This window comes from Neoarius graeffei, chromosome 28, assembly GCF_027579695.1.
Source record: "Neoarius graeffei isolate fNeoGra1 chromosome 28, fNeoGra1.pri, whole genome shotgun sequence".
Classification (NCBI taxonomy): Eukaryota; Metazoa; Chordata; class Actinopteri; order Siluriformes; family Ariidae; genus Neoarius; species Neoarius graeffei.
The window spans coordinates 49,855,872-49,883,150 of record NC_083596.1 but is presented as its reverse complement, the minus strand read 5'-3'; the positions used below and the strand labels follow the sequence as shown (position 1 = coordinate 49,883,150).

The 27,279-nt window shown below is 43.4% G+C and overlaps 2 protein-coding genes across 2 annotated transcripts; both read right to left on the bottom strand.

The window, feature by feature from the left end:
• Positions 1 to 362: 362 nt before the first annotated feature.
• On the bottom strand, positions 363 to 7,699 carry rpl36a (ribosomal protein L36A). The gene is made up of 5 exons (XM_060913294.1): positions 7,619 to 7,699; positions 7,041 to 7,146; positions 6,545 to 6,612; positions 4,098 to 4,220; positions 363 to 465 (listed from the first exon to the last, which is right to left on the bottom strand). The coding sequence occupies exons 1-5, from the start codon at positions 7,619 to 7,621 to the stop codon at positions 445 to 447; spliced, it is 321 nt and encodes a 106-aa protein (XP_060769277.1). The 5' UTR covers positions 7,622 to 7,699; the 3' UTR covers positions 363 to 444.
• A 3,212-nt stretch (positions 7,700 to 10,911) lies between these two features.
• On the bottom strand, positions 10,912 to 27,188 carry LOC132875884 (immunoglobulin lambda-1 light chain-like). The gene is made up of 6 exons (XM_060913013.1): positions 26,910 to 27,188; positions 26,654 to 26,798; positions 12,947 to 13,071; positions 12,532 to 12,856; positions 11,811 to 11,845; positions 10,912 to 11,381 (listed from the first exon to the last, which is right to left on the bottom strand). The coding sequence occupies exons 1-6, from the start codon at positions 26,947 to 26,949 to the stop codon at positions 11,059 to 11,061; spliced, it is 993 nt and encodes a 330-aa protein (XP_060768996.1). The 5' UTR covers positions 26,950 to 27,188; the 3' UTR covers positions 10,912 to 11,058.
• Positions 27,189 to 27,279: the final 91 nt, after the last annotated feature.

Here is a 27,279-nt window from a genome sequence, read left to right as displayed (position 1 = left end):
ACTCCCATCCACCAATACGCACATTTCACCGGATCATCATGATTTGCATCTGAACGCAAAACAATTACTGTAAATCTCACCAAGAAGAAATCTCATGTTGTTCAAGTGTTTGTCACGTGATTGAAAATAACTGAAGGTTTTCTTCAGCTTTGAATCTTTTTAAGCTCCGTCATGCATTAGTAAGATACAAATTAAGAATTAAAGCAGAAATAGAACACAAATGACCAACAGCAGCTTTTCTTGGAGTTAAACTCAACCTTTCTGGTGCGAGCACAGGATCTTCTCACTCCTGAGTGAGTTCCATTCTTCTTACACAGTGACGCTTAATCATAATCCTATGAACATTATTCAATAAATTGCATTTAAAATGAAATAAATGAAAGTCACTTTTTTTGTATACAACTTTTATTGACATAAACCATAAAAGAAAGTCCATGGCCCAGCTTAGAACTGGATGACCTGGCCCTGTAACACAGAAAGAGAGGAAATTAGTTTCATCTTAAATTCTCAATTATGACACATACAACAAATTTTAATGAATACAATTTCCCTTTTTAAAGCAAGGCAGGTTGTGTTACACGGTTTCAAGTTCCATAAAGTATTCATTTTATTTTACCGATACGTTCCTAAATGTGTTTTGGTTGAAAACTAAATCTGTTGGTGTTTGCTAAATTAGACTTTTCAAAACACACCTAATATATGAGCTAACTGGGAATGGTGACATTTATCAGTTGGAATCTGTATAGTAAAATTCAGAGAAATGAAGGTCTGGCTCAAATTTGATGAGCTTTTGCCCTTCCACACATCCACGACCTCGAAAATATTCAATCACAATGTCAGACAAGCCAAGTCAGTCCAACTGATGTAACACGTGTTGCTCTAATGCTCCAACAGCCTCATGCTTCTCTAATATTACACCCAGGCCATCCTTAAAAAAAATCTGTTTCCTGTCCACTGGGTGAGCAAAAAAATTCAGTCGGGAGGGAGGGATTTTTTTTTTTTTTAATATATGGATGGATAAGAAATCGCAATGCTGTTTGCTTTTTCTTTCAGTACTTTATTACAAAAGCAGACACATTTAATAAAATGACAGTTTAATCAACTGAAACTTGTACAAAAACTAAGTTAGCATTTTAAATGCTGACTGCAACATTTACAAAACTTTTACAAAGGTACTTAAAATGTCCGACACACGGACTTTTTGTAGTTCTAAATCGAGCGTTAGGCCGAGTTCGGATGAAATTACACTATTAAAATGATCACTGAATGATTTGTTTTTCTGAATCTTTACTATTTTGTTGTTTGCTAGAATACCATTTTGCGATTTCACACTTAAGCAAAATTGAAAACTCCGGATCTCCTTCCTTCATGGTGGCTGCCATTTTTTTGTGCCGCACGGCGCATGCGCAGAGCTGATTCAGTTCAGAGTGCGCGCGCACTCGGCGGAGGCAGTAGTGTGTCGGAGGGAACAGAAGCAGAGATGACGCTTATTTTGTCTCCAGTAAACCAGTCTTCTCTGGTTCAATTACGTGCTGGCATCAAAAGACACCGTTGGTTGTAAATGAAACCAAACTGAGTGGTTGGAGTGTATTTTCATACACAAATGGAGAAATGTTCGCCGAGTGTGTAATTGTGTAGCCCCACTGCAGACCGTTGTCGTTGTTAATTCACAGCATGCTCAGCTGCGTGAATGTGTCATGCACCGAAAATAAGAGACTTATAAGCCAGGAACGCCTCATGATGCAATACGCAAGAAAAGAAAGATGATTTACTGCCATTTTACTTTGTATTTGAGTAAAGGGAATAAACAAAATGGTCTGCGGAAAATGCATTTAATCCTGGGAACTGCGTGCACAGGAGTTTATTTTGTTTACACTCCCCCCGGCTGGCTACTTATTTGTCATGGCTGGCTAGTATGAGCCTTATGGCCCTTTTCCACTACCCTTTTTCAGCTCACTTCAGCCCGACACGGCTCGCGTTTCGACTACCAAAAACCAGCACGACTCAGCTCGCTTCAGCCCTGCTTAGCCCCTAAAACTCGCACCGTTTTGGAGTGGGGCTGAAGCGAGCCAAGCCGTGCCGAGTGAGGCTGGGGGCGTGAGCAGACACTCCCCTATGCACTGATTGGTGAGGAGGAGTGTCCTCACATGCCCACACACGCCCCGCGAGCGCGCTGGGATCTGTAAACACCGCAAACCCGGAAGGAGAATAATTACGAATTACGAGAATTTCTGAAGCCTTGTGCGCCTCGCCTCATCTATACGCTCTTGCCAGTATCTGTCCGCGTTGTCGGTGACAACAAGCCACAGCACCAAGACCAGCAACACTAACGACTCCATGTCCTCCATGTTTATTGTTTACTATTCGGGTCGTGAGACTACCGCTTAAAAGCTCACTGAATCAGTGACATACAGAGCATCGTGGACGAGTTCGCGGAGCGCAAGGCTCGTCGTATGCCCTTCAAATAATGCGCGCAGTAGGCTATTGATGTTTTATTATGAGCCATGTACAGTATGTCACCTAATGTTTTTTGTTTCTGAGTTACATGTTCGTTTGAAGGACTTAATGTACAAAATAACATAGTTGCACCCCGTAGTGTTGAAATTGGTAAACACAGTGCATTCAGTGAGGTTTGCACCGCCCTCCTTTTATTTCTGACTCTTCCTGTCACCGTTGCAACCTCTGAGCGCTCATTTGTATGCCCTTCAGATAATGTGCGCAGTATAGGCTATTGATGTTTTATTATGAGCCATGTACAGTATCCTAATGTTTTTTGTTTCTGAGTTACATGTTCGTTTGAAGGACTTGATGTACTAAATAACATAGTTGCACCCGGTAGTGTTGAAATTGGTAAACACCGCAGTTGCGGACATTTTGTAGCCTAAAATGATGTTATGATAAGCTTTAATAAAGGGCCCGGTCATTTGCCCCGCCCCCGGCTCTGACTTGTTCCGTCACTGATGTCACTGTTTGCGCTGCTTAACGACATCACGTGACGTCCACCCACTTTCGCTAACTCCACCCAATGTGTCCACCCACTTCCAGCCAGCACGGTTCAGCACGGTTGTAGTCGAAATACAACTCCAACAGCCCCGCTCAGCTCGACTCAGCCCAACTCAGCAACGCACGGCTCAGCCGCGTTTGTAGTGGAAAAGCGGCATTAGTGGAAAGCCCTGGGAATGCGGAAATGTCAAGTTTGATTTTAGATTTACGAACCTGAAAAAAATGTCGAAAAACCGGCGTAAAAAAAAAAATTTCAACCGCACAAACGGCACGCACCCGGCCGGTGGACCGGAAACAGAACATTTTTTAATAATGGCCCAATGGCCATAAATTTAAGAATAAAACACGATGAATAGGAGTGAAATGCCTTATGGAGCACAAAGATTTGACAAAATCCAACAGCGGCGTTTCTTCAGCACCCCGGACGGTTGAGTTTTGCTCAGCTGCAGCTCTCAGGTGTGCTGGAGAACAGAGTTTGTAGTTTAATGGGTTAAAACTCGGAGCGGAGAAAGTGTCCCAGAGGACCGGTTCGAGAAACGCCAACAGATGACTGAAAAGAGAAAACTGATGGAACGTGTGCTGTGACACACGACGCAACACCCCTGCGTGCACAGTCACTTCAGGACAGCAGTTACCCATATTACCTCACAGCTGAGGGAATTCAGTGAGGGATTGGCGGAACGGATAGCTGTAGGTCATGCTATCTGACGGAGACAGACACAGAGTGCGTCTAACTGCCTCAATCACCAGGAAACGCCGAACTTTCCTGGTGATTGAGGCAGCCAAAGGATTTGTTACTCATGTGAGGATGGGAGGTAAGGGGCAGGCCTTCAAGAAGGCACTCAAATCACCTACGCAACCGTCAATCATTCAGCTTGGAGATTTTTACTGAGGGGGGAAAGAAGTTTCTTGGCATCAACTCCGAGCAGCACAGGAAGCTTCCAGAAACACAGCGGTGTGTGCAAAAGCTGCTTCACCTGCGAGTCTACCTGTTACTTTGATTACTATTTAAAGGGAGAAGCTGGAGAACACAGAGTGCTTTCTCAGAATCTTCAGCTCTCGGCGTGTGAGTGACGTGACAGCTGTAACCTCACCTTTCTCTTCTTGTCTCCTCCCAGCTCAAAGTGTTTGCACCTCTTAATGGCCAACATCCTCTTAGAGCGGCAGTTGGGCTCAACGCACTCCAACCTCAGCACGATCTTCTTTGTGGTTTTAGCCTACGGTAAGAAAAAAGGGACATTCGCAACCAGAACGTTCCAGAAACAAAAAAATCTAAGGAATGTAAAGAAACTTGGAAATATTAACATTTTAATTCAGTCAGCTTAGTTTTTAATTAGTGATGAGATTCTACAAAGATCCCATAACATCACAGCTATGAAATAAATCAGCACGGCTGGAGCAGAACTCACAGCACTCTGGTAATTTTTACCAAGTAGAACATAAACCAGTAACCTCAAGATGATAAACGTATTAGATTCTTCTAAAGTCGCTGCTTTGAAGTGATGGAGATGAAAGTGGAGCAAAGAAAAAAAAATCCTGAACTTTTGAAAGTCAAACTAAGATTGGGGGGCTACTTGTTTCACTAAAACAAGTTATAACTTTTAAGCCCTTTTCTTTCATATACATTAAATGATTAACATCTCAAAAAAAAAAAATCAAATTTAATTCCCCTAGTTAACGAGTAATTTTCAGGAGCGCATTTAGAAAATGCGGTGATTTTCCTGCTACACAGTTCATTACTTTGAAAAATATCAGACAGTTGAAGGTAAACTCAGCAAAATCCCAAAACAGTGCTGTTAAAAAGTAAAGGTCTGTTAGAGTTTCTAAAGCTTTCAGGTTTCAGTGTTGGGGACATTGAGCCTCGTTTATCAATCTTTTAGTCGAGTTGTGCGTTTGCAGAAGCTAAAGTGAACTAAACATTTCCAATTCAGATTTATGCGAGTTGAAGCCAATCGTTTACATTAGTTCGTATTGTCTGTAAATTTAAACACACCAATGAATACCAAATTTCTCATGTAAATCAGGGCCGTAGCTAGGATTTTTCAGGGTGTGTGTGTGTGTCACACACTGGCAGCCTGAGTGCATTATGTAACAAAAAATAATCCCCATTGCTAGTTTTAGGTAGCTTAGAAACCGGCTCTTCCATTATTGCTGTTTCTTCCATGTTTTCTTGATGCTGTGTTTTAGAAACGGCACTAAAACTTAGCTTCGAAGCCACAAAATGCAACTTTGATGGAAAAAAAAACATTATATATAGGGATGTCCCGATCCGATCACATGATCGGAAAATCGGGCCCGATCACATGGTTTCAGACTCGATCGGAATCGGGCATTGCCTCCCGATCAGGGATCGGATATATATCTATATAATATATTCTCATTTTTAACACATCAATAGCTATGCGTTGGCACAGAGTGAGACCAGACCTCTTGTCTCAACACAGCAACATCAACGCGTGCGGCATGACATCACTTTGTAGCGGAGACGCTATTGGTTATTGGCTGCCTGTTGCCGGCAAAGTTGAACACGGAAGCAGTTCGAAGCGGAAAGCAAAGCATGAGATCATTTTTTTTTTCGTTGGACGACAAAAGAAACGGGCTCAAACCTGAAAGGGTAGAAATGCTTGTTTTCATCAAGAAAAACGTTCATTTCCTTAATTGAAATTACTGTACACCACTGAGAGATGCGTTCTTAAAAGCAAATTACTGGCACTGTGGCACTTTTTTTTTTTTTATTTGTTTACATTCCTGCCAGGTATTTTAAGGTTATTTTTTAAAAATTTGTTATTTATTGTTCAAACTGCCTCACGTAAGTGCTCTGTTTGCTAACGGAGTTGTTGGATGTTAAAATAAGGTGTTAAATAAAAAATGAGGAACATCCTGGATCCGTTTCTTTCCTCGTCTTTATTTTTTATGGATTATAAAGAAGTATCGGATCGGGACTCGGTATCGGCAGATACTCAAAATCAAATGATCGGTATCGGATTGGAGGGCAAAAAAACCTGATCGGGACATCCCTAATTATATATAATAAATTGCTTACTTCTCTTCACGTCGAAAGAAGGAGGAAAGTTTTGCTTGTTTTGACGTGGCGAGTTATTAACACAAGAGAAAATACTTGTAATTCACAACTAAAAAGACCACAGCTACACTGGCGGCTTGAACATGCTTTCTAGTGCGATTGTGTTGCACAGAACAGTGTCAGTCCTGCGCGCCTTAGCATATGCACCTGAAGGAGCGCCTAATGAGCTCTGGCACACACGCCGTTAACAAAGAACACCTGTCTTTAATCAATGAACTGTGTTTGGGCTATTTAAAGACTGCGCCCATGCAAGGACGATGCCAAGTATTACGCCGCGTCTAGGAACGCGAAAAACCAAAAAATTACATTTCTCTATTCAGGAAACCGGAAGAGATTTTCAAGAGTTTTGTCAAATATCCGGATAAATCTGGAAGACTTTCATCTATAGGTGAACACTGCACTACACAACCCTAAGATGATCAACCTGAAACAACCATACGCCTCAGTTCTGGTGCGTACCTTTTTCCTGAAGATCGGCTTTGTCTGGCCTCCGTAGCCGCTCTGCTTTCTGTCGTAGCGCCTCTTACCTGAAATGCACACGAATTCTTGAGATTCACGGAGTATCATGTACACAGAGGTTAAAACCTCACTCTGAATCCCAAACAGCTCCAAGTAAAAAACGTACAGTGATGTATGGAGACTACTGACGGAGCTGGAAGCCATGAGGAATTAGGATTAAGCAAGTATCTGACAGTTACGTAGCTATAATATTAAAGTCGTCATTGGTAACAGCAGTCAGAGATTAGATTCACAATAACTTCGTTAAAGAATTACATTCAGGCTTAAAGAGAGAAAATATTTATACAGCACTATTAACTGGAAACTTCGTCCAAGAATGTCTTCCAGAAAGAGCTGTTACTATAGAAACAAAAATATATCTGAACATCAATAAGTACGAAGGTTTAACAGGTGTTTGGGGTTCAGCCGTGCATTAGAGACAGAGCGAGATCTTTACCCTGAGCGTAGAGAGAGTCCTTGCCCTTCTTATACTGGGTCACTTTGTGAGGCTGGTGCTTCTTGCACTTCTTGCAGTAAGTCCTGCGGGTTTTCGGTACGTTCACCTGCAAAACAAACCCCAAATTTACCTCCATGACTAAAACAGACAAGGAAGAACCTCAGCTCAGGATCTACAGCTGAACGACTCCATGATTCTGGTGTCAGGATCAACACAGTTACCAAGTTACATGCTGACATTTCTGAACCCAAAATCCAGAGTCTGGAGCAACATAATGGACCACAGACCTCAAACATATCACTTTTAAAACAAGCAGGTTTCCTTTTATTCCAAATTCCTAATCACTAGCTGCTTCCCTCTCTCTGAGGAAGCCATCTTGATTTGTATGCTCATCATCATGAAGCCACCGGCAAATACGATTTTAATGATCAAACTAAACACGTTCTCATAAATATATCACAAAACATGATCCGGTATATTCACACATTCATCCGCTCATGACTGATAAATAATAATCTCATGATATCTGAGGGATTAAATCGGATTCGGGGTGAAAATTTCCACAACAGTTTACCCACCATGGCTGCTCTCTGGAACGCAGGAGGAAAGAGGAAGTGGATTCGCCTCGCGCACGTTTAGTACCGGGTCACCGGGTCATGCGATACGGAAATGGAAGACAAAGGCAACGGCGCCATCTTGTGTTCAAAATGGCGCAAGTTTGCGATATGACTGGAGTAAAAAAAAAAAAAAAAAAAAATTAATTAAAAAAAAAAGAAAATAAATAATTGGTTTTGACCCGTCTGGGTTATAAAAGCGTTTCAAAAATGTTGAATATATTTTATAAAAACAATACATTCAAAACACAATGACTGTATGTTTGATTTTTTTTTAACGGATGCTCAGAATGCATTTTAATTTCGTTGACCAAACTTTGTTTCAAAATAAAAACACCTTCGCATCTTTGTCGGCCATTTTCTGTTCAGACGCTTTCACGTTTCAGGAACTCGAAGGAAATCCGCCATCTTGTTTAGACAGGAACAAGATCACAAAGAAAGCGAGCGAGTGAGTCACCTGCGACGCTGCAGAAAAATGACATACAAGTGAAAATACATGTTGAATACAGTCAAAATAATCTCGCATGTCCTCCTAATAAAAATATAGCATTACTAAACCAACTTCGAGACATTTTTACTGTTTTATGCTGTACATTTTCTTGTTCAATTGGCAGATTATTTTGGAAGGGTCGCAGGCAAGCTGGAGCCTATCCCAGCTGACTACGGGCGAAAGGCGGGGTACACCCTGGACAAGTCGCCAGGTCATCACAGGGCTGACACATAGACACAGACAACCATTCACACTCACATTCACACCTACGGTCAATTTAGAGTCACCAGTTAACCTAACCTGCATGTCTTTGGACTGTGGGGGAAACCGGAGCACCCGGAGGAAACCCACGCGGACACGGGGAGAACATGCAAACTCCGCACAGAAAGGCCCTCACCGGCCACGGGGCTCAAACCCGGACCTGCTTGCTGTGAGGCGACAGCGCTAACCACTACACCACCGTGCCACTAGTTTGGAAATAGCCTTAATAATCTTATACTTAGTTTATTGGAATGTTAGCTTCCGGAATTGTGTGCATCCAAGTTTTTCAGAAGAGAAGTTTGAATTAATAACCCCTGTGTGTCTGCCACGCAGAGACTGGTTTCCTCATGAGCCTGGGAGTGACATAACTGATACCGAAACCAGTTCAGAGATGTTTCTCGGTTTATTCAAAGTCAAATATGAGTATTTATTTTTTTGCAGTCCAGTTTCCATCAAATCCTGCGCTCTGATTGGCTGGTGAGCGGGTCCGTATACTACGGTACAGACCCCGGTTACGGACCCCGGTTATGGACCTCTGGCGACTCACTCGTTCACAACAACAACAAACATAGTAGCATTTTTATCAACATTTATCTTTTTTTTAATAAGATTTATTTATAAGATTTTAATCAAAAATCTTATAAATTTTTGCCAGCATTTCTCAGTATAATAGCATTAATTTTACAGCATGGATAGCGATAACAACAGTGTTCACAGTGAAAGCGAGTTTTACTACCCTGAGGAAGAAGAAATAAAAGAAAACATTTCAGGAGAAAGCTAAAAACCTCTAACTGTTGCTAACGCCGAGCAAAAACATGGCTGAATCCTGAATGACTCAATTTTGTATAAATAGGGGACTACATAGATGGCAAAATGTAGTTTTTTTCCTGCCATGGAAGTGCACTTGTATACTGAGGAGGAAGCCATTTGCATTAAAGCCATGAATGAGGATTCAAAATGGCAGCTCGGATCGGTTTTCCCTTTCAGGCACTCTCATTTTCTGTTAGAATTTGGTAAAGAAAAAAAATTAATATATTATTTACCAGCTTAAGGTCGGTCCATATGGTGAAATACTGTACCACGGCCTTGAATACTGACCTCGGCCCAGAGGGCCTCGCTCAGTACTTTCAAGACCTTGGTCATGGTATTTCACGATACCGACCTCCCAGCTGGTAAATTTTATATATATATATATATATATATATATATATATATATATATATATTTTTTTTTTGTTTTGTTTTTTTCACACATAAGGCTGGGTGTGGTGAGTAAACACAATTGGTCAATTCAAATAAAGAAATGCACATTTTCTTCTGGCGGCACGGTGGTGTAGTGGTTAGTGCTGTCGCCTCACAGCAAGGAGGTCCGGGTTTGAGCCCCGTGGCCGGCGAGGGCCTTTCTGTGCGGAGTTTGCATGTTCTCCCCGTGTCCGCGTGGGTTTCCTCCGGGTGCTCCGGTTTCCCCCACAGTCCAAAGACATGCAGGTTAGGTTAACTGGTGACTCTAAATTGAGCGTAGGTGTGAATGTGAGTGTGAATGGTTGTCTGTGTCTATGTGTCAGCCCTGTGATGACCTGACGACTTGTCCAGGGTGAACCCCGCCTTTCTCCCGTAGTCAGCTGGGATAGGCTCCAGCTTGCCTGCGACCCTGTAGAACAGGATAAAGCGGCTACAGATAATGAGATGAGATGAGACATCTTCTACAATTGAAGACATAGAAACAAATAATGACGTGCATGGAAACAGAGACAAGAGTTCGGCGCACTGCCAAGTAAGTAAGAGGTGCAGAAGAATACACAATGAGAGTTTTGTGTGCCAGTTGGAACATGTTTTGTGTCATGAAAAACAGAAGCAAGTGCACGCCAAATTTTATGTAATCTTATCAGAAACTTGACTAGATTCAAGATATTTTCACTTGTGAAGACATTAATAAGACAGCAACAGTTTTAATAGTAAGAGAGCTTTTTGTTGTGGTTGTTTTTGCAGTCTTCTAACAACTTTTTTTTTCCTTTTAGATTTAGGGATCTTCATATATCATAAAATATTTTAAAAGTTTAGAATCATGAAATTATCCACCTGGGTGTCTCTCGACCTCACTACCATCAGAAAGTAATGACTTTCCTTTTTCAAATGTACATAATTAAATAAATAATAGTCTTAGAATGCTTTTATTTCAAGTTTGTTTTAATTATTTCCCTCATTTGAGGAAGCACATGTCCATTTCCAAGAAGAGCCTTCTCATTTACATCGAGCTAAAATTACACACTGCAGAACAGCAGGTGTTTCCTGAGCGTGAGTTCTGATAATCGGACTGGAACGCACTGCTTGTACTCAGCATTTATGGAAGGAATCTCCAGTGTCTGTGCTTTGTAACAGTCAGAGTTAAAACATAGTTTTCCCATCACCAACTTATTGTTACAAATAAAAAGGTTTTGTGCTGAAGCACTTTCTGAAAGTTTTGAGACATTCATATTGTCATGAAGGATTTACAGAAACAGTTCTCTTTTTTTCAGAATTGCATTTTTATTATTTTTTAATTAAAGTTCTATTTTGATTACATGCAGAAGGTTATTTGCTTTCTCTACAGATTCATCTACAACATCTACAAACTTTTGCTGAAAAATTCATCGATATCAAACAATAATAAAGTTTCATTCACTGCATTCAGACTTGTTAATCTTCACCAATGCGGCTTTTCCTCCAGCAGACACTTCACATGTTATGACTTTGTTGTTTTCCCACTCGGAGCTGTCGATGGTCAAATAGCTGCTCAGTGTGAATTTCTTATTGGCTTGCTGCTGCGCAGAGCCGCTGATGACTCCACTGGTGACCGAGTTCCCGTTCACGAACCAACGCACATCAGCAAAACCGCCGGCCACGTCGCTGGCCAAACACACTAGAGTGCCTTTTTTAGACTTCAGCTCTTCACTGGACGGAGGGAGAACGGTCAGAACAGGAGCCGGGAGAGCAGCGTCTGATTCCACACACAGCAGGAGATATTCATTAACCAAAATAACACACATCTAATGTGCAGAGAGGAATGTCATACACTTTTAAATCAATGTTGGAACATTTCCATGAAGAACAAAGCAATAAATCTGTCTGTATGGCAAAATATCAGAAAACAAAACAAATTAAGGATTAAAAATGTCTAAATTAACATTTAGATACATCTCAAGGAAATTACAAATCAAGAAAATAAAATAAATTCCCTCAGTCTTACGTTAAATGTACAATTTATTAAAAACTGACCGAGACACAAACTAAAAGACACATCTGAAATGTCAAACTCACTTTCTCAAACTGGAAAAAGAAATAAAAGTCGATGCGAGAACATGCAGTGTGAATGTGAAGCGGTGTAGAAGTCTAGTGTACGAAAACAGAGGTGAGAAGTTTTACTTACCGCTGATGATCAGCTTTGTTCCTTGGCCGAATACCACAGCGATTCATTCAGTGTCCTCACCCGTACAAAAACCTCCTCAGATACAGAAGTGACAGCAGAGGAAGTGAAACGTCCTCCAGACTCCAGCTCTCTCTTCTACTGTCTACGATCAGCACACACTCCTTTAAGATCCCATTCCAGTGTCAGTGAATCACACGTCTCTGTTCTACACTGTTCTGTTCACACGTCCTGCTGAAGAGAATCAGTGCACGTCATCAAATCTTTCTTGGAGAATCAAGAAACGTCAACAAGAGAAATAAAACCAAGTCCGACTCGGAAACCTTCAGCTCTTATCATCCTCTCACACACACTGAGGAGCTCCTTGTGGATCTGGTGTGGACCAGGGAGCAGTTAGTATCTTACACTGTCAGTGTCACTAATCACAAAAATCAGAGGAAATCTGGGGAAAAGCTCTCAGCTGTAGATCACCTGATCATACTGAGCTCATGAAAGCAAAATAACTGAACTGAGAATTTCATAAATGTGGAATAAAAGGTCGTACCGTATCTGTGATCTGCGACTGTGAAGAATTCAAAGTGTCTTCAATGAACATTGAATGAGTTTCCACTTCAGTTCCAGTGATTTGAAGTTGAGGTTTTTGTTGTTTCTCGTGTTGTGTGAAAGCAGAAGTGAGTGTGAGCAGTGAGGAGGTTTTTGTCATGGTGTACATCACTGTGATACCTCCTCTTTAGCAGAGCTGTCCCATGTCTCACAGTAATACACTGCCGAGTCTCCCACCTCTACATTACTGATAATCAAGTTATAATCTGATTTAGAGGAGTGTGTAGATGTGAATTTAGGAGACGAGAAACCAGACCCATATACAGGAGAGCTCTGTTCATGATATCTTCTTAATATGTATTGAGGAACTCCTCCAGGAACCTGTTTGTACCAGCGTGCAGCGCTATTGTTAACAGTCCCCAGGTTACAGTCCATGGTGGCCGTCTGCCCTTGAGTCAGTGTGAGAACAGGAGGCTTCTGTGTCACCACAGTCACACCACTGACACCTGGAATAAAAACAGCACACGTTACATGGCTTCATGCTCACATTAGACGGAGTCCAAATGCTGATGAGCTCCAGAGTTGTGACATCTTACATGAGAGAGCAGTGAGGAGAGAGCAGAGCGCTGGCAGCATCGTGTCCGTGTGTGATGGGACTCTCGTGATGAGTGAAGAGATGAGCAGCGTGAGGAGCAGATAAAGGAGAGACTGCAGGGGTGTGCTATAAGAGAGACAGGAGGCGGGACAGAGGGAGGAGCCATGTGCTCTCGAGTCCACATCTTTACACTGAGTTCTTTAGAATCAGAGTTATCATGTTGTATCTGTTTCAGTATTTATATCATCTGTGGAACCCGACTGCTGAACTGAGTTTAACTCAAATACATTTTTTTAACATGTTGACATTCAGAGTTTGTCTCTTTTCCACTCAGAAAGAGAGAAACTACATAATTTCCATGGAGCTGAAATTAGAGATCAGGGGTCCAGCAGGTGTATCCTGAGCGAGAGTGACGTCCACACACTGATCAGGACTCGGAGTCGTCTCTTGGGGAAAACACAATTATTTCTCAGTGCACCGTTTAAGGACTTTGTTGCTCAGTTTTTTAAAGAAATGAACATTGAAATCTCTGCTTGATAAAGTTTCCACAGACCCTCGTGTTCTGAACTTCCTTGACTCAGACCAAATTTCATTGAGAGCTGGATCCTTTATGTCAGGGGTTCTGAACCTTATCTACCTTAAGGGTCCGTGTATCATCCGATCATTCAAGTATTCCATTCAATCTGGAAAACGAAAAACAAAAAAACCACTCAATATTTCGTTTTCCTGTTTTTCTGTATGACCAAAAAATGAGGGATTGGTGTTTGTTTTCCTTTTTCCAACTCAAAACAGAACAAATAATAAACAGGGAAACCTCGTCTCGTCTCGTCTTCTTCCGCTTATCCAGGACCGGGTCGCAGAGGCAGCAGTCTAAGCATGGAAGCCCAAACTTCCCTTTCCCCAGACACCTCGGCCAGCTCCTCGGGAAGAACACCGAGGCGTTCCCAGGCCAGCCGAGAGACATAGTCCCTCCAGCGTGTCCTGGGTCTTCCCCGGGGCCTCCTCCCGGGGGGACATGCCTGGAACACCTCCCCAGGGAGGCGTCCAGGAGGCATCCGAAAAAGATGCCCGAGCCACCTCAGCTGGTTCCTCTCGATGTGGAGGAGCAGCGGCTCTACTCCGAGCTCCTCCCGAGTGACTGTGCTTCTCACCCTATCTCTAAGGGAGCGCCCAGCCACCCTGCGAAGGAAACTCATTTCAGCCGCTTGTATCCGCGATCTTGTTCTTTCTGTCATTACCCAAAGCTCATGACCATAGGTGAGAGTCGGAACGTAGATTGACCGGTAAATTGAGAGCTTCGCCTTTTGGCTCAGCTCCTTCTTCACCACGACGGACCGGTAAAGTGACCGCATCACTGCGGAGGCTGCACCGATCCGCCTGTCGATCTCACGCTCCATCCTTCCCTCACTCGTGAACAAGATCCCGAGATACTTAAACTCCTCCACTTGAGGCAGGACTTCTCCACCAACCTGGAGAGGGCAAGCCACCCTTTTCCGGTCGAGAACCATGGCCTCGGACTTGGAGGTGCTGATTCTCATCCCAGCCGCTTCACACTCGACTGCAAACCGCCCCAGTGCATGCTGAAGGTCCTGGTTTGAAGAAGCCAACAGGACAACATCATCCGCAAAAAGCAGAGATGAAATCCTGTGGTTCCCAAATAGGATTCCTTCCGGCCCCTGGCTGCGCCTAGAAATTCTGTCCATAAAAATTATGAACAGAACCGGTGACAAAGGGCAGCCCTGACGGAGTCCAACATGCACCGGGAACAGGTCTGACTTACTGCCGGCAATGCGAACCAGACTCCTGCTCCGTTCGTACAGGGACCGGACAGCCCTTAGCAAAGAGCCCCGAACCCCATACTCCCGAAGCACCCCCCACAGAATACCACGGGGGACACGGTCGAATGCCTTCTCCAGATCCACAAAGCACATGTGGACTGGTTGGGCAAACTCCCATGAACCCTCGAGCACCCTATGAAGGGTATAGAGCTGGTCCAGTGTTCCGCGACCAGGACGAAAACCGCATTGTTCCTCCTGGATCCGAGGTTCGACTATTGGTCGAATTCTCCTCTCCAGTACCCTGGAGTAAACTTTCCCTGGGAGGCTGAGAAGTGTGATTCCCCTATAATTGGAGCACACTCTCCGGTCCCCTTTCTTAAAAAGAGGGACCACCACCCCAGTCTGCCACTCCAGAGGCACTGTCCCCGACCGCCACGCGATGTTGCAGAGGTGTGTCAACCAAGACAGCCCCACAACATCCAGAGACTTGAGATACTCAGGGCGGATCTCATCCACCCCCGGTGCCTTGCCACCGAGGAGCTTGCAAACCACCTCAGTGACTTCGGCTTGGGTAATGGACGAGTCCACCTCTGAGTCATCAGCCTCAGTCTCCTCAGTGGAAGACATGACGGTGGGATTGAGGAGATCCTCAAAGTATTCCTTCCACCGCCCGACAATGTCCCCAGTCGAGGTCAACAGCTCCCCACCCGCACTGTAAACAGTGTTGGCAGAGTACTGTTTCCCCCTCCTGAGGCGCCGGATGGTTTGCCAGAATTTCTTCGAGGCCGACCGATAGTCCTTCTCCATGGCCTCCCCGAACTCCTCCCAGTTCCGAGTTTTTGCCTCTGCAACTGCCCGAGCTGCAGCACGCCTGGCCTGCCGATACCCGTCGGCTGCCTCAGGAGTCCCGGAGGTCAACATGGCCCGATAGGACTCCTTCTTCAGCTTGACGGCATCCCTTACTTCCGGTGTCCACCACCGGGTTCGGGGATTGCCGCCACGACAGGCACCGGAGACCTTGCAGCCACAGCTCCGAACAGCTGCGTCCACAATGGAGGTAGAGAACATGGTCCACTCAGACTCAATGTCCCCCGCCTCCCTCGGAAGCTGGGAAAAGCTCTCCCGGAGGTGGGAGTTAAAGACCTCCCCAACAGAGTGCTCGGCCAGACGTTCCCAGCAGACCCTCACCATACGTTTGGGCCTGCCAGGTCTGTCCAGCTTCCTCCTCCGCCAGCGGATCCAACTCACCACCAGGTGGTGATCAGTTGACAACTCAGCCCCTCTCTTCACCCGAGTGTCCAAGACATAGGGTCGGAGATCAGATGACACGACTACAAAGTCGATCATCGACCTCCGACCTAAGGTGTCCTGGTGCCACGTGCACTTATGGACACCCCTATGCTCGAACATGGTGTTCGTTATGGACAAACTGTGACTAGCACAGAAGTCCAATAACAAAACACCACTCGGGTTCAGATCGGGGAGGCCGTTCCTCCCAACCACGCCCCTCCAGGTGTCACTGTCATCGCCCACGTGAGCATTGAAGTCCCCCAGTAGCACAATGGAGTCCCCAGTCTGAGCACCCCTCAGTACCTCTCCCAGGGACTCCAAGAAGGCCGGATACTCTATACTGCTATTTGGCCCGTAGGCACAAACAACAGCAAGAGCCCTCTCCCCAATCCAAAGGCGCAGAGAGGCGACCCTCTCGTTCACTGGGGTAAACTCCAACACATGGCGGCTGAGCTGGGGAGCTATAAGGAAGCCCACACCAGCCCGCCGCCGCTCACCACGGGTGACTCCAGAGAAGTGGAAAGTCCAGCCCCTCTTGAGGAGCTGGGTTCCAGAGCCCAAGCTGTGCGTGGAGGTGAGCCCGACTATCTCTAGCCGGTACCTCTCAACCTCCCGCACAAGCTCAGGCTCCTTCCCCCCCAGCGAAGTGACATTCCATGTCCCAACAGCCAGCCGCTGTGTCCGGGGATCAGGTCGTCGAGGCCCCTGCCTTCGACTGCCACCCAATCCACACTGCACCAAAACCCTACTGCTACCTCTGTGGGTGGTGAACCCACAGGAGGTCGGGCCCACGTCACCTCTTCGGGCTGAGCCCGGCCGGGCCCCATGGGCAAAGGCCCGGCCACCAAGCGCTCGCATACGAGCCCCAACCCCGGGCCTGGCTCCAGGGTGGGGCCCCGGCTGCATCCTACCGGGCGACGTCACGGTCCTGGATTTTTTCTCCATAGGGGTTTTTTGGTGAACTGCTCTTGGTCTGGCCTGTCACCTAGGACCTGTCTGCCTTGGGAAACCCTAACAGGGGCATAATGCCCCCGACAACATAGCTCCTAGGATCATTCAAGCACACAAACCCCTCCACCACAATAAGGTGGCAGTTCTAGGAGGGGAACAGGGAAACCAAAACGAAATAATAACTCTAATTTACGATTATTGATTTTCTCTATTCCCCACGCTACATTAGCCTTCCCATGATCCTCAGCGATAGTCCATCATCATCTCTGCGTCTATGAAACAGAAAAATTGCATGTGCATGTATATATCAAGTAATTCATCCTATTCATTTAATATATTAAGCTGATGATCTCTTAATTATTATTATCTCAATATAATAGTAATCTGTACTCGAGTGGGGATGGGGGGGATGCCATCCCCCCGGAATAAAAAAATGGTCAAAATCATCCCCCCTCTAAAACGGGCATCCCCCCTCCCTTCCCTTGAGCAATTTTATCAATAAATGTGGACATTACTTCTGTTTAACATTGGAATTAGAAATGCCATTCCACGTAGCTCTGCTGAAACTGAGCATACAATAAGCTCCGCGAGAGAGGGCGCGCGCAAGCGAAGCGTTTGAGGAGGTGACATTCAGTTGGGGTTCCGTTATTTTTGATTTCATTCGGCGTCAGTGACAGCAGCGGATTGCAGCATCATGGCCAAGCGGAGTGGACAGCAAGACCTAAGCAGGTTCGGATTTAAGATCGCAAGAAAAAACATTTCAGGAGGTAAGTCAAGAGTTACGAATATCAGTCCCACTTTCTGTGAGCCCACTATCATGCTGTAAAGTTCCCGATATGGAGCCTAATTTGTGGGCGGCGAATAACAACACAGCTATCATAATGAATGTTAGTTTGGAGTCTAGCCAGCTATCGATAGCTCACTCAGGTTCATGTTAGCTTTGATTTCTTGTATAAGGCCATTAATTTAATCAGCCTGGACGTTCGTTTGTTATTCTTCAGGCAACAAAAAGTGTTATTAAAGACAGGAAGGCTAAAATTAACGACACTAGCAGTTTTGAAGGCTTCATTGCCTCATTAGAGAGCCGGTCACAACATGTAAGGCAGAGCAGGATTGGTGTAGGACTCGACAGTGTCTGCTAAAATGCAGCTTTCTTTTTCTTCGTCATAGGCTCTTCTTCTGTCTCCTCAATGGGCCTTTCCCCCTTTCCAAAGAAACTTTCCAAAGATGCCTGCTTTTAACTCATTTTGCTAGCTTGTATCCAGTATGTATCAAAGTGCTGCTATGTATCGAAGCAAAGTATCAAAGTATCCAAGGCAGCTCCTTGGTAACCGTCAACGTTAAGGTGTCACGTGACCTAGATAACAACGGGAATCAACGTTACAGAAAGAATCCGGTCATTTTTCAAAGCTCAAATCCTCGTTCAGATAATAAATAAATCAGAAATAACATTATAATTATATTTAATTAAATTCTCTTATCCACTGCTCTTTATTCCAGATGACAGTCAGCAGCAACTGCAGCACAGTGCGGCAGGAGCTGGAGGACCCGGAGTGTGAGACAATACAGGAGCAAGCAGGAGAACCAACAGCTGAAGAGCTGAAGATTTACAATTTACTGTTGCTTGTTTTAGCTTATTGGTTCCCTACCTACCTCTGTATTTAATTCAATGTTCCCAATGTTCAGCTTTGAATAAAAATTCTATTGACTTGATATGAAAAGATTCAGTTGTTCATTTCCATTGCCTGCTGAGGTTTTAATAAATTATTTACCAAACGATTTAAAAGGAGCCTACCATGACTAGTGCAATTTGAAGTGTAACTTCATAGTCATGGTAGGCTCCTTTTAAATCGTTTGGTAAATAATTTATTAAAACCTCAGCAGGCAATGTAAATGAACAACTGAATCTTTTTATATCAAGTCAATAGAATTTGTTGCCTGAAGAATCATTTAAAGAGAAAAATTAGGTGATTTTAAATTTCATGACAACACATCTCAAAAAAAGTTGGGACAAGGCCATATTTACCACTGTGACACATCCCCTTTTCTCTTTACAACAGTCTGTAAACGTCTGGGGACTGAGGAGACAAGTTGCTCAAGTTTAGGGATAGGAATGTTAACCCATTCTTGTCTAATGTAGGATTCTAGTTGCTCAACTGTCTTAGGTCTTTTTTGTCATATCTTCCGTTTTATGATGCGCCAAATGTTTTCTGTGGGTGAAAGATCTGGACTGCAGGCTGGCCAGTTCAGTACCCGGACCCTTCTTCTATGCAGCCATGATGCTGTAATTGATGCAGTATGTGGTTTGGCATTGTCATGTTGGAAAATGCAAGGTCTTCCCTGAAAGAGACGTCGTCTGGATGGGAGCATATGTTGCTCTAGAACCTGCATATACCTTTCAGCATTGATGGTGTCTTTCCAGATGTGTAAGCTGCCCATGCCACACGCACTAATGCAACCCCATACCATCAGAGATGCAGGCTTCTGAACTGAATGCTGATAACAACTTGGGTCGTCCTTCTCCTCTTTAGTCCAAATGACACGGCGTCCCTGATTTCCATAAAGAATTTCAAATTTTGATTCATCTGAGCACAGAACAGTTTTCCACTTTGCCACAGCCCATTTTAAATGAGCCTTGGCCCAGAGAAGACATCTGCGCTTCTGGATCATGTTTAGATACGGCTTCTTCTTTGAACTATAGAGTTTTAGCTGGCAACGGCGGATGGCACGGTGAATTGTGTTCACAGATAATGTTGTCTGGAAATATTCCTGAGCCCATTTTGTGATTTCCAATACAGAAGCATGCCTGTATGTGATGCAGTGCCGTCTAAGGGCCCGAAGATCACGGGCACCCAGTATGGTTTTCCGGCCTTGACCCTTACGCACAGAGATTCTTTCAGATTCTCTGAATCTTTTGATGATATTATGCACTGCACTATGCCTATAACCCGAAACGGGTAAAAAAAAATAATCAAAAAGTAACATAGTGAAAGCAAGGTAAATGTTCAACTGGGGTGAAGAGGGCGAAATAAATAATTGGTAAATAGTTAGTTTGGTTGATTGTTCGTGATCTTTTGTTGTGCAGTTCGTTTCTCTTGACGCTTGACCCTTTTCTTTTTATTTTCATCTTTCCTTTCCGTATCAATCTTGTTGCTTATGTCATGTATGCACTTCCGCCATTCCAGTCTTTCATGAACAGCCTAGTTCCATGTGTGAAGCATGTCGCCACGTTTCAAAATATCCTTGATAATGTCTTTGTATCGAAGGATAGGCCGTCCAATCTTTCTCAAGCCTTCTGCTAATTCCCCATAGAGTAGCATTTTAGTTGGTCTATCATCAGGCAGACGTGCAACATGCCCCACCCAGCGCAGTCTATTTCTTATAAGTATGTTCTCGATGTCTTCAGCCATGGCGCGGAATAGGACTTCATCATTCGTTATATAATCATCCCATCTTATCTTCAGAATGGATCTGAGATGCCGCTGTTGGATGGTCCTTAACTTTTTTATTTGGTGTCTGTATAAGGTCCAAGTCTCACTTCCATACACCAACACTGGCATGACGCATTGATTGTATACTTTGAGCTTAGTTTCTATTGTAAGTTCCCTGCAATTAAACACTCTGTCTCTGAGCCTGCCTACAGTGCATGAGGCAGCTTGGATGCGTACAGTTATTTCTTTATCTAGATTGCAGTCGTTGCTGACATAACTACCAAGATATTTAAAGTGATCTACTTTTGTCAGCTTCTCGATGTTTACATAGAAGTCTGCATGCTCTCGTGTGCTCATGGTCTCTGTCTTTTTAGTGTTGATTCGGAGACCCATTTTCTGTGCTAGTGTGTTATAGGAATGCAGGAGATATTGGAGAGAGGTGGCATCATTGCAAAATATTGCAATGTCATCGGCATATTGGGCTTCTCTTATATAGCTGGTTGATACCTTGGTTTTAGCTTTCAGACGCTTGAGATCAAATATGTCACCATCATATCTGAAGCGAATCTTGATACTGTGTGTTAGGTTTATGTTTTTGAAGGCAAGAAAAAGCAGTACAGCTGCGTATATTCCGAACAGAGTTGGAGCAAGTTTGCAGCCTTGCTTTACTCCACTGTTGTACTTAATTGGGTCAGACAGTTCACCATCAATTATCAGTCGTGCTTGTACGTTTGTATATAATGCCTTTATCACACGGTTGAGTTTGGGAGGGCAACCAAGCTTTTGTAGAATGGTGAAAAGGAGATCGCGATTCACATCGTCGAAGGCCTTGGTGAAACTGATGAAAGCAATATGCAGGTTCTGGTTTTGTTCTCTGCTCTTCTCCATTATTTGGCGAAGTGTAAAGATGCAATCGACAGTGCTTCTGTTTTTCCTGAACCCTGATTGAGATTCAGGTAAAATTGACTCAGCCAGATGTTAAAGTCGCTGTAGGAGAATGTCAGCAAAAGCTTTTCCAATGACACTGAGCAGAGAAATCCCGCGGTAGTTTCCACATTGGCTACGATCTCCTTTTTTGAACAAGCTGCAGATGTTGGCATCAATCCAGTCAGATGGTAGGTCTTCTGTTGACCACAGAAGATGGAAGATAGATAACAAGAAAGATCGCAGAGTACCGCCTCCATGCACTAGGATTTCTGGTAGGATCCCATCTGGGCCTGGACTTTTTCTGAGTTTGGTATTGTTGATTGCCGTCTCAACCTCTGCCATTGTTATTGACTCAAGTTCTTCAAGGGTTGGATTTATCTGTATCTCGTCAAGGATATCCCAGTCAGCATTTGTTGGTTGATTGAGGAGCTCATTGAAGTGCTCAGCCCATCTTGCTTTGATATCGTCTGTTGATGAGAGAAGTACGCCGTCTTTTGATCTCACTGGGTGAAGATTTCTGGATTTGGGGCCATAGATAGCATTGAGAATTGCATAAAATTCTCTGTGATTCTTTTCTCTTGCATATTGTTCTGCCAGAAGTGCTTTTTGTTGGAACCATTCATTCTCAAGTTTCCTGATTTCCTTTCTAAGTTCACACTTGTCTCCACATAGTTTCTTTTCCTTAAGAAGCCTTTGAATCTCATTGTCTTGATCGTCAAACCAGTCAGCGTTCTTTTTCTTTCTCTTTTCAAAGACGTGTTTTGCAGCATTTTGTAGCACCTCCGTCAAAATGTCCCAGGATTTTTCACAGCTGGGGAGCGTTGTTTCCAAGAAAAGTTCTAGCTTCTTTTTCTTTTCAGCATTTAGTGAGGTGTCTGGTCTTGGGGGTGGTTTTGTCTTTCTTCTCTTCTTGATCACAAAGCAGCATTCGGCAATGAGAAGTTTATGATCCGTAAAGCAGTCTGCATTGGGGTTGATCTTAGTGACATTGATAAACTGTCTGGCGTTTCTATCAGCTAGCACGTGATCGATTTGGAGCCAGTGTTTTGAACGCAAGTGTTGCCAGGTATTTTTGAGGTGATCTTTCAATTGGAACATGGTTCCGATGATTGAGAGATGATATCGAGTGCAAAACTCCAGTAGCATTAGGCCATTCAAGTTCATTTTGCCAGTTCCATGCTTTCCAATGACAGAAGGTCATAACTGCCAGTCTTTCCCAACACGAGCATTAAAGTCGCCGAGGACAATTATGCTGTCGCCTTTCGCTTTTTCAATACATTCACCGAGTTTCTTGTAGAAACTCTCTTTTTCAACTGTGGTACGTTGCATAGTGGGTGCATAGACACTGATCAGAGTGAGGTGGTTATTGTCCTTGAGTGGAATACGGACTGTCATTAACCTATCATTTATAGGTACAGGAGTAATATGATCAAACTTGTTGGAGATGGCGAAACCAACACCAGCATATCTTTCTGTACCACCACTCCAAAAGAGGGTGTGGCTCTTTTCCTTGATGTTGCCAGAGCCTGGGCGTCGAACTTCACTCAAGGCGCCGATATCTACGTTTGCTTTTTCAACTTCTCTGCAAATAATTGCAGTGGCACGCTCTGGCCTTATGCTGCCCTCACTGCCATTAGTAGTTCGGACATTCCACGCTACCAAATTCAAAATTTTTCTATCTCTAGCTGTGACTTTAGTGTGTTTACCTCTGTATGGACTTTGCATTTTTTCCTCCACGGTCATACGACGTGGGGCGTCGGCTACCTCGTACGCAGTAGCATTTACCAAATCTTCTGTAGTACTCATCTCATAAATGTAAGGCTGCACCTATGATGTCGGCACTAAACGGCATAAAATAGTGCCCCTCGGCAGACAACTCTGTTACTTGACGGGACAGCCTAGCTGACATGGTCGCAGGGTGGCCTGTTGCCCACCAAGATGTATGATGGGATTTGTTTTCAGGGTTTACTCCCCAAGATCCGCCATGTTCTGCGTTGGTAACAGGGGCACCAGGGGTAGGACACATGGTCGGTCTTCACCTTGGAGAGGCTAGTGTGGTCAGGTCTTGAGTGACCATGTTTTGCGCTTCACAAGGTGCTGGATATGGGGAGACCAGTCTAGGACGCCTGCAGAAGGCCACTGGGAAAGGTACTACTCCTCCAGTGATCCTTGACCCCCTTATTATTATGCACTGTAGATGATGATATGTTCAACCTCTTTGCAATTTTCCACTGTCGAACTCCTTTCTGATATTGCTCCACTATTTGTCGGTGCAGAATTAGGGGGATTGGTGATCCTCTTCCCATCTTTACTTCTGAGAGCTGCTGCCACTCCAAGATGCTCTTTTTATACCCAGTCATGTTAATGACCTATTGCCAATTGACCTAATGAGTTGCAATTTGGTCCTCCAGCTGTTCCTTTTTTGTCCCTTTAACTTTTCCAGCCTCTTATTGCCCCTGTCCCAACTTTTTTGAGATGTGTTGCTGTCATGAAATTTCAAATGAGCCAATATTTGGCATGAAATTTCAAAATGTCTCACTTTCGACATTTGATATGTTGTCTATGTTCTATTGTGAATACAATATCAGTTTTTGAGATTTGTAAATTATTGCATTCCGTTTTTATTTACAATTTGTACTTTGTCCCAACTTTTTTTGAATCGAGGTTGTAAATCAATTAAAAGTAAATTCTGCGTAAAGCGCAAGGGATTCATGATACATAGAATCTAACTTTGCACTGCTTTCAGTGTATCAATGGAAGCACATACAAACTTCAGTCACAGCAGAATAACAGTATAAACTTATCACAGTACATTCAAAAAAAATATTGTCAACTGTTCGTACAGCGCAACAGTGCATCCTCAAGAGTGAATACAAAATAAAAAGAACAGTATTTTAATGAAGGAAACCAAACATGCCACAAACTGAATAAGGAAAATAAGATCTAGTGCTTCATTAAAAAAACTTTACCATGAGGGTTAACCCTGTGAACACCATTTTACATAGCTGACAACTTTGACAGATCAAAGTGGATTTACAAACAAAAAGTAAATCATCCCTGCATAAACTCATCACTGAGAAATAAACACAAATATTTTTTTAAAAAAAGCAGATACACAACAGAAATCAGTCTGACCCGTTGACTGAGAGAGCCAGTTTTTCAGAGCAAGTGCTTTGTTGGAAAGTTTACCTCCATCCAGTGCCATCCAAATCTTTTGGATTACCTCAAAAGTGTAGTGGAGGTCAGCAGGGTAGCTGAGGTTCAGTGCATATATCATAGCAACAGCTAATGCTACATTATCAAGATCTTGTAACACCTTGATGCCTTCAAGAACAATGCCACACTGCAAAAAATGATATCTTAGCAAGTGAAAATATCTTGAAAATGGTTGAAACAAAAGATCAAGCATTTCCTATTAGAAGAATAGGAGACCCCAATTCTGAGATTATTAACCTAGTTCTGGATTGCAACCCACTTATTCTAGGATGTCTTATCAAGTAAAAATATCTGTCCATGCCGCAAGATAATTTCACTCATATGAAGTATTTTCTCCTCAAATTCAGGTATCAGTTTTTTGCAGTGCAATGTCCTCTGCTTCATCACTTGAGGCATGTTCTTTAGGAACATAGATCCCAACAGTGGTGTCTTCAATGGCCTCGTTGATGGTGTTTTGATCCATGCTCTGTACAAAACAGACAAAAGGTAGGTAAACCAAAGTTAGGTAAATCAAACCTTTTCCCCAAGCCCTGTCGAGAAACGGAAAAACATAACATAGTGACACGATAGATCAAGGTCAGGTGAAAGTTAGAAGGAAGGTAAATTTAGAGACAAGAACAAGTAACTACAGCAGAACATTATATAAACATTTAATAAAATGGAAGCATTATCTGTTCTATGATAAAACACTTTGAATGCACCTGCTGACTGGCTGAAATAACATTATGAGGCTCGGTCCGAGCCACTTTGTTGCCCACTGACAAATCAATGGAACCATGGTTGTGTATGAACACTGGATTCTTTTTCAGCGCACACACAGATCAGACAGCTGGCGGACCACGAGGAGATATTTACTGAATTTGACAAAAAGTGTATTGCATAGTTGTTCTTGAGAACCATTTATTCTACGTTTAAGATCATTTAACCACCAACACGATTGATTATGTTATGAAACAGAAAAAATAGATAATAAAAGTGATAATACATTCTTTTAATAGATTAATCATTTCAGCACACGTGACCAAGAATGAGAACAAGAGAAGAGGGGAAGATAAGTGTAAGCACCGATTCATATACATGCCTCATATTCCTGTAGAAGGTTATCTGGGCCTTCACCTATGAAGACACAGACTCCCTTAATGATGCACTCTTGTCCAGCATCGACATCACACTGAAAGGACATTTTTCTAGATTAGCATCTTAATTCAGTCCAAGTGCCTTAATTTAACCACATCTGCTGGTATAAACTGTCATATGGGTGCACATTTCTTTTTTCAGGTTTCCTGTGATTGTGTGAGCCTTGCCATGTACCCCAAATCACGTGGGAGGAAAATTGAAGGGAAAGAGACAGAAAGAAAGAGAAGGTAGAGAAATATATGAAGATAAATAAGGAAATAGAGGAATGGTTAAAGTTGATACAAAAAGATGCAATAGTGGAAGGACAAAAGATGAAAAGTAAATGTGCAAAAAAAGCAGTAAATTTAACATTTCTAGGACTGTGGGACCCCGGCATCACTTACATTAGCCATTTGTGCAGTGATTTTTTTCCTTTTAGCCTTATCCCTAGCTGTCCTCCTCTCCTTCGGAACAGCCTTTTCAGGTTGTCAGAGTGGAGGTCCAGTGTCACTAATCACAGAAATCAGAGGAAATCTGGGGAAAAGCTCTCAGCTGTAGATCACCTGATCATACTGAGCTCATGAAAGCCAAAGAACTGAAGTGAGAGTTTCATAAATGTGGAATAAAAGGTCGTACCGTATCTGTGATCTGCGACTGTGAAGAAATCAAAGTGTCTTCAGTCAACATCAAGTGAGTTTCCACTTCAGTTCTAGTGATTTGAAGTTGAGGTTTTTGTTGTTTCTCGTGTTGTGTGAAAGCAGAAGTGAGTGTGAGCAGTGAGGAGGTTTTTGTCATGGTGTACATCACTGTGATACCCACTCGTTAGCAGAGTTGTCCCATGTCGCACAGTAATACACTGCCGAGTCTCCCACCTCTACATTACTGATTATTAACTGATAGTCGATTTTTGAAGAGGCTTTAGATGTGAAGCGCGTGGAAGAAAAATTGTCTCCATATTTATCAGGAGAGGTGTGAGACTGATAAAATCTCAACACAAACTGTGGCGCTTCTTGTGGAATCTGTTTATACCAGGAGACATAGTAGCTTTCATCCTTCTCGATGTTACAGTCCAGAGTGACAGTTTTTCCCTTATCTTCTGTTATAACCGAAGGCTTTTGCGTCACAACTTTCTGTGAACTGACCACTGCAACAGAAAGCAACACCGAGTGTCAGAGTGTCATTATCACTGAACAGAGCTTTATAATGAAGGAAAAGGCATCAGTGTGAAGAGGAAAAGCAGGAGCAGGAATCTTACATGCCAGAGCAGGGAGCAGAGCGCAGACGGTGAGCAGCATGATGTCAGTGAGATCAGCAGAGTGATGAACAGAGTCGAGCCAGCTTTCATAAAGAGTCAGAGGCGGGACCTGGATCTGCTATCAGCCAATCAGACCAGTGGAAAGAACAGCAGATGTCAATCTCATGTCAGTGCTTTAGATTAATGAGACGCACTTTCAGATATCAGTCTGTAAATACAGCAAGAACCCACAACATGAATCAGAACACATCACAATAACATGATCAGGATCACAGTTGAGTTTGATTGAACCTGATTTCCATTAGAATTATTGATGCATTGAAATGAATAGTTTTATTGAAGCATTAACATACAGAGTTTGTCGTTTTTC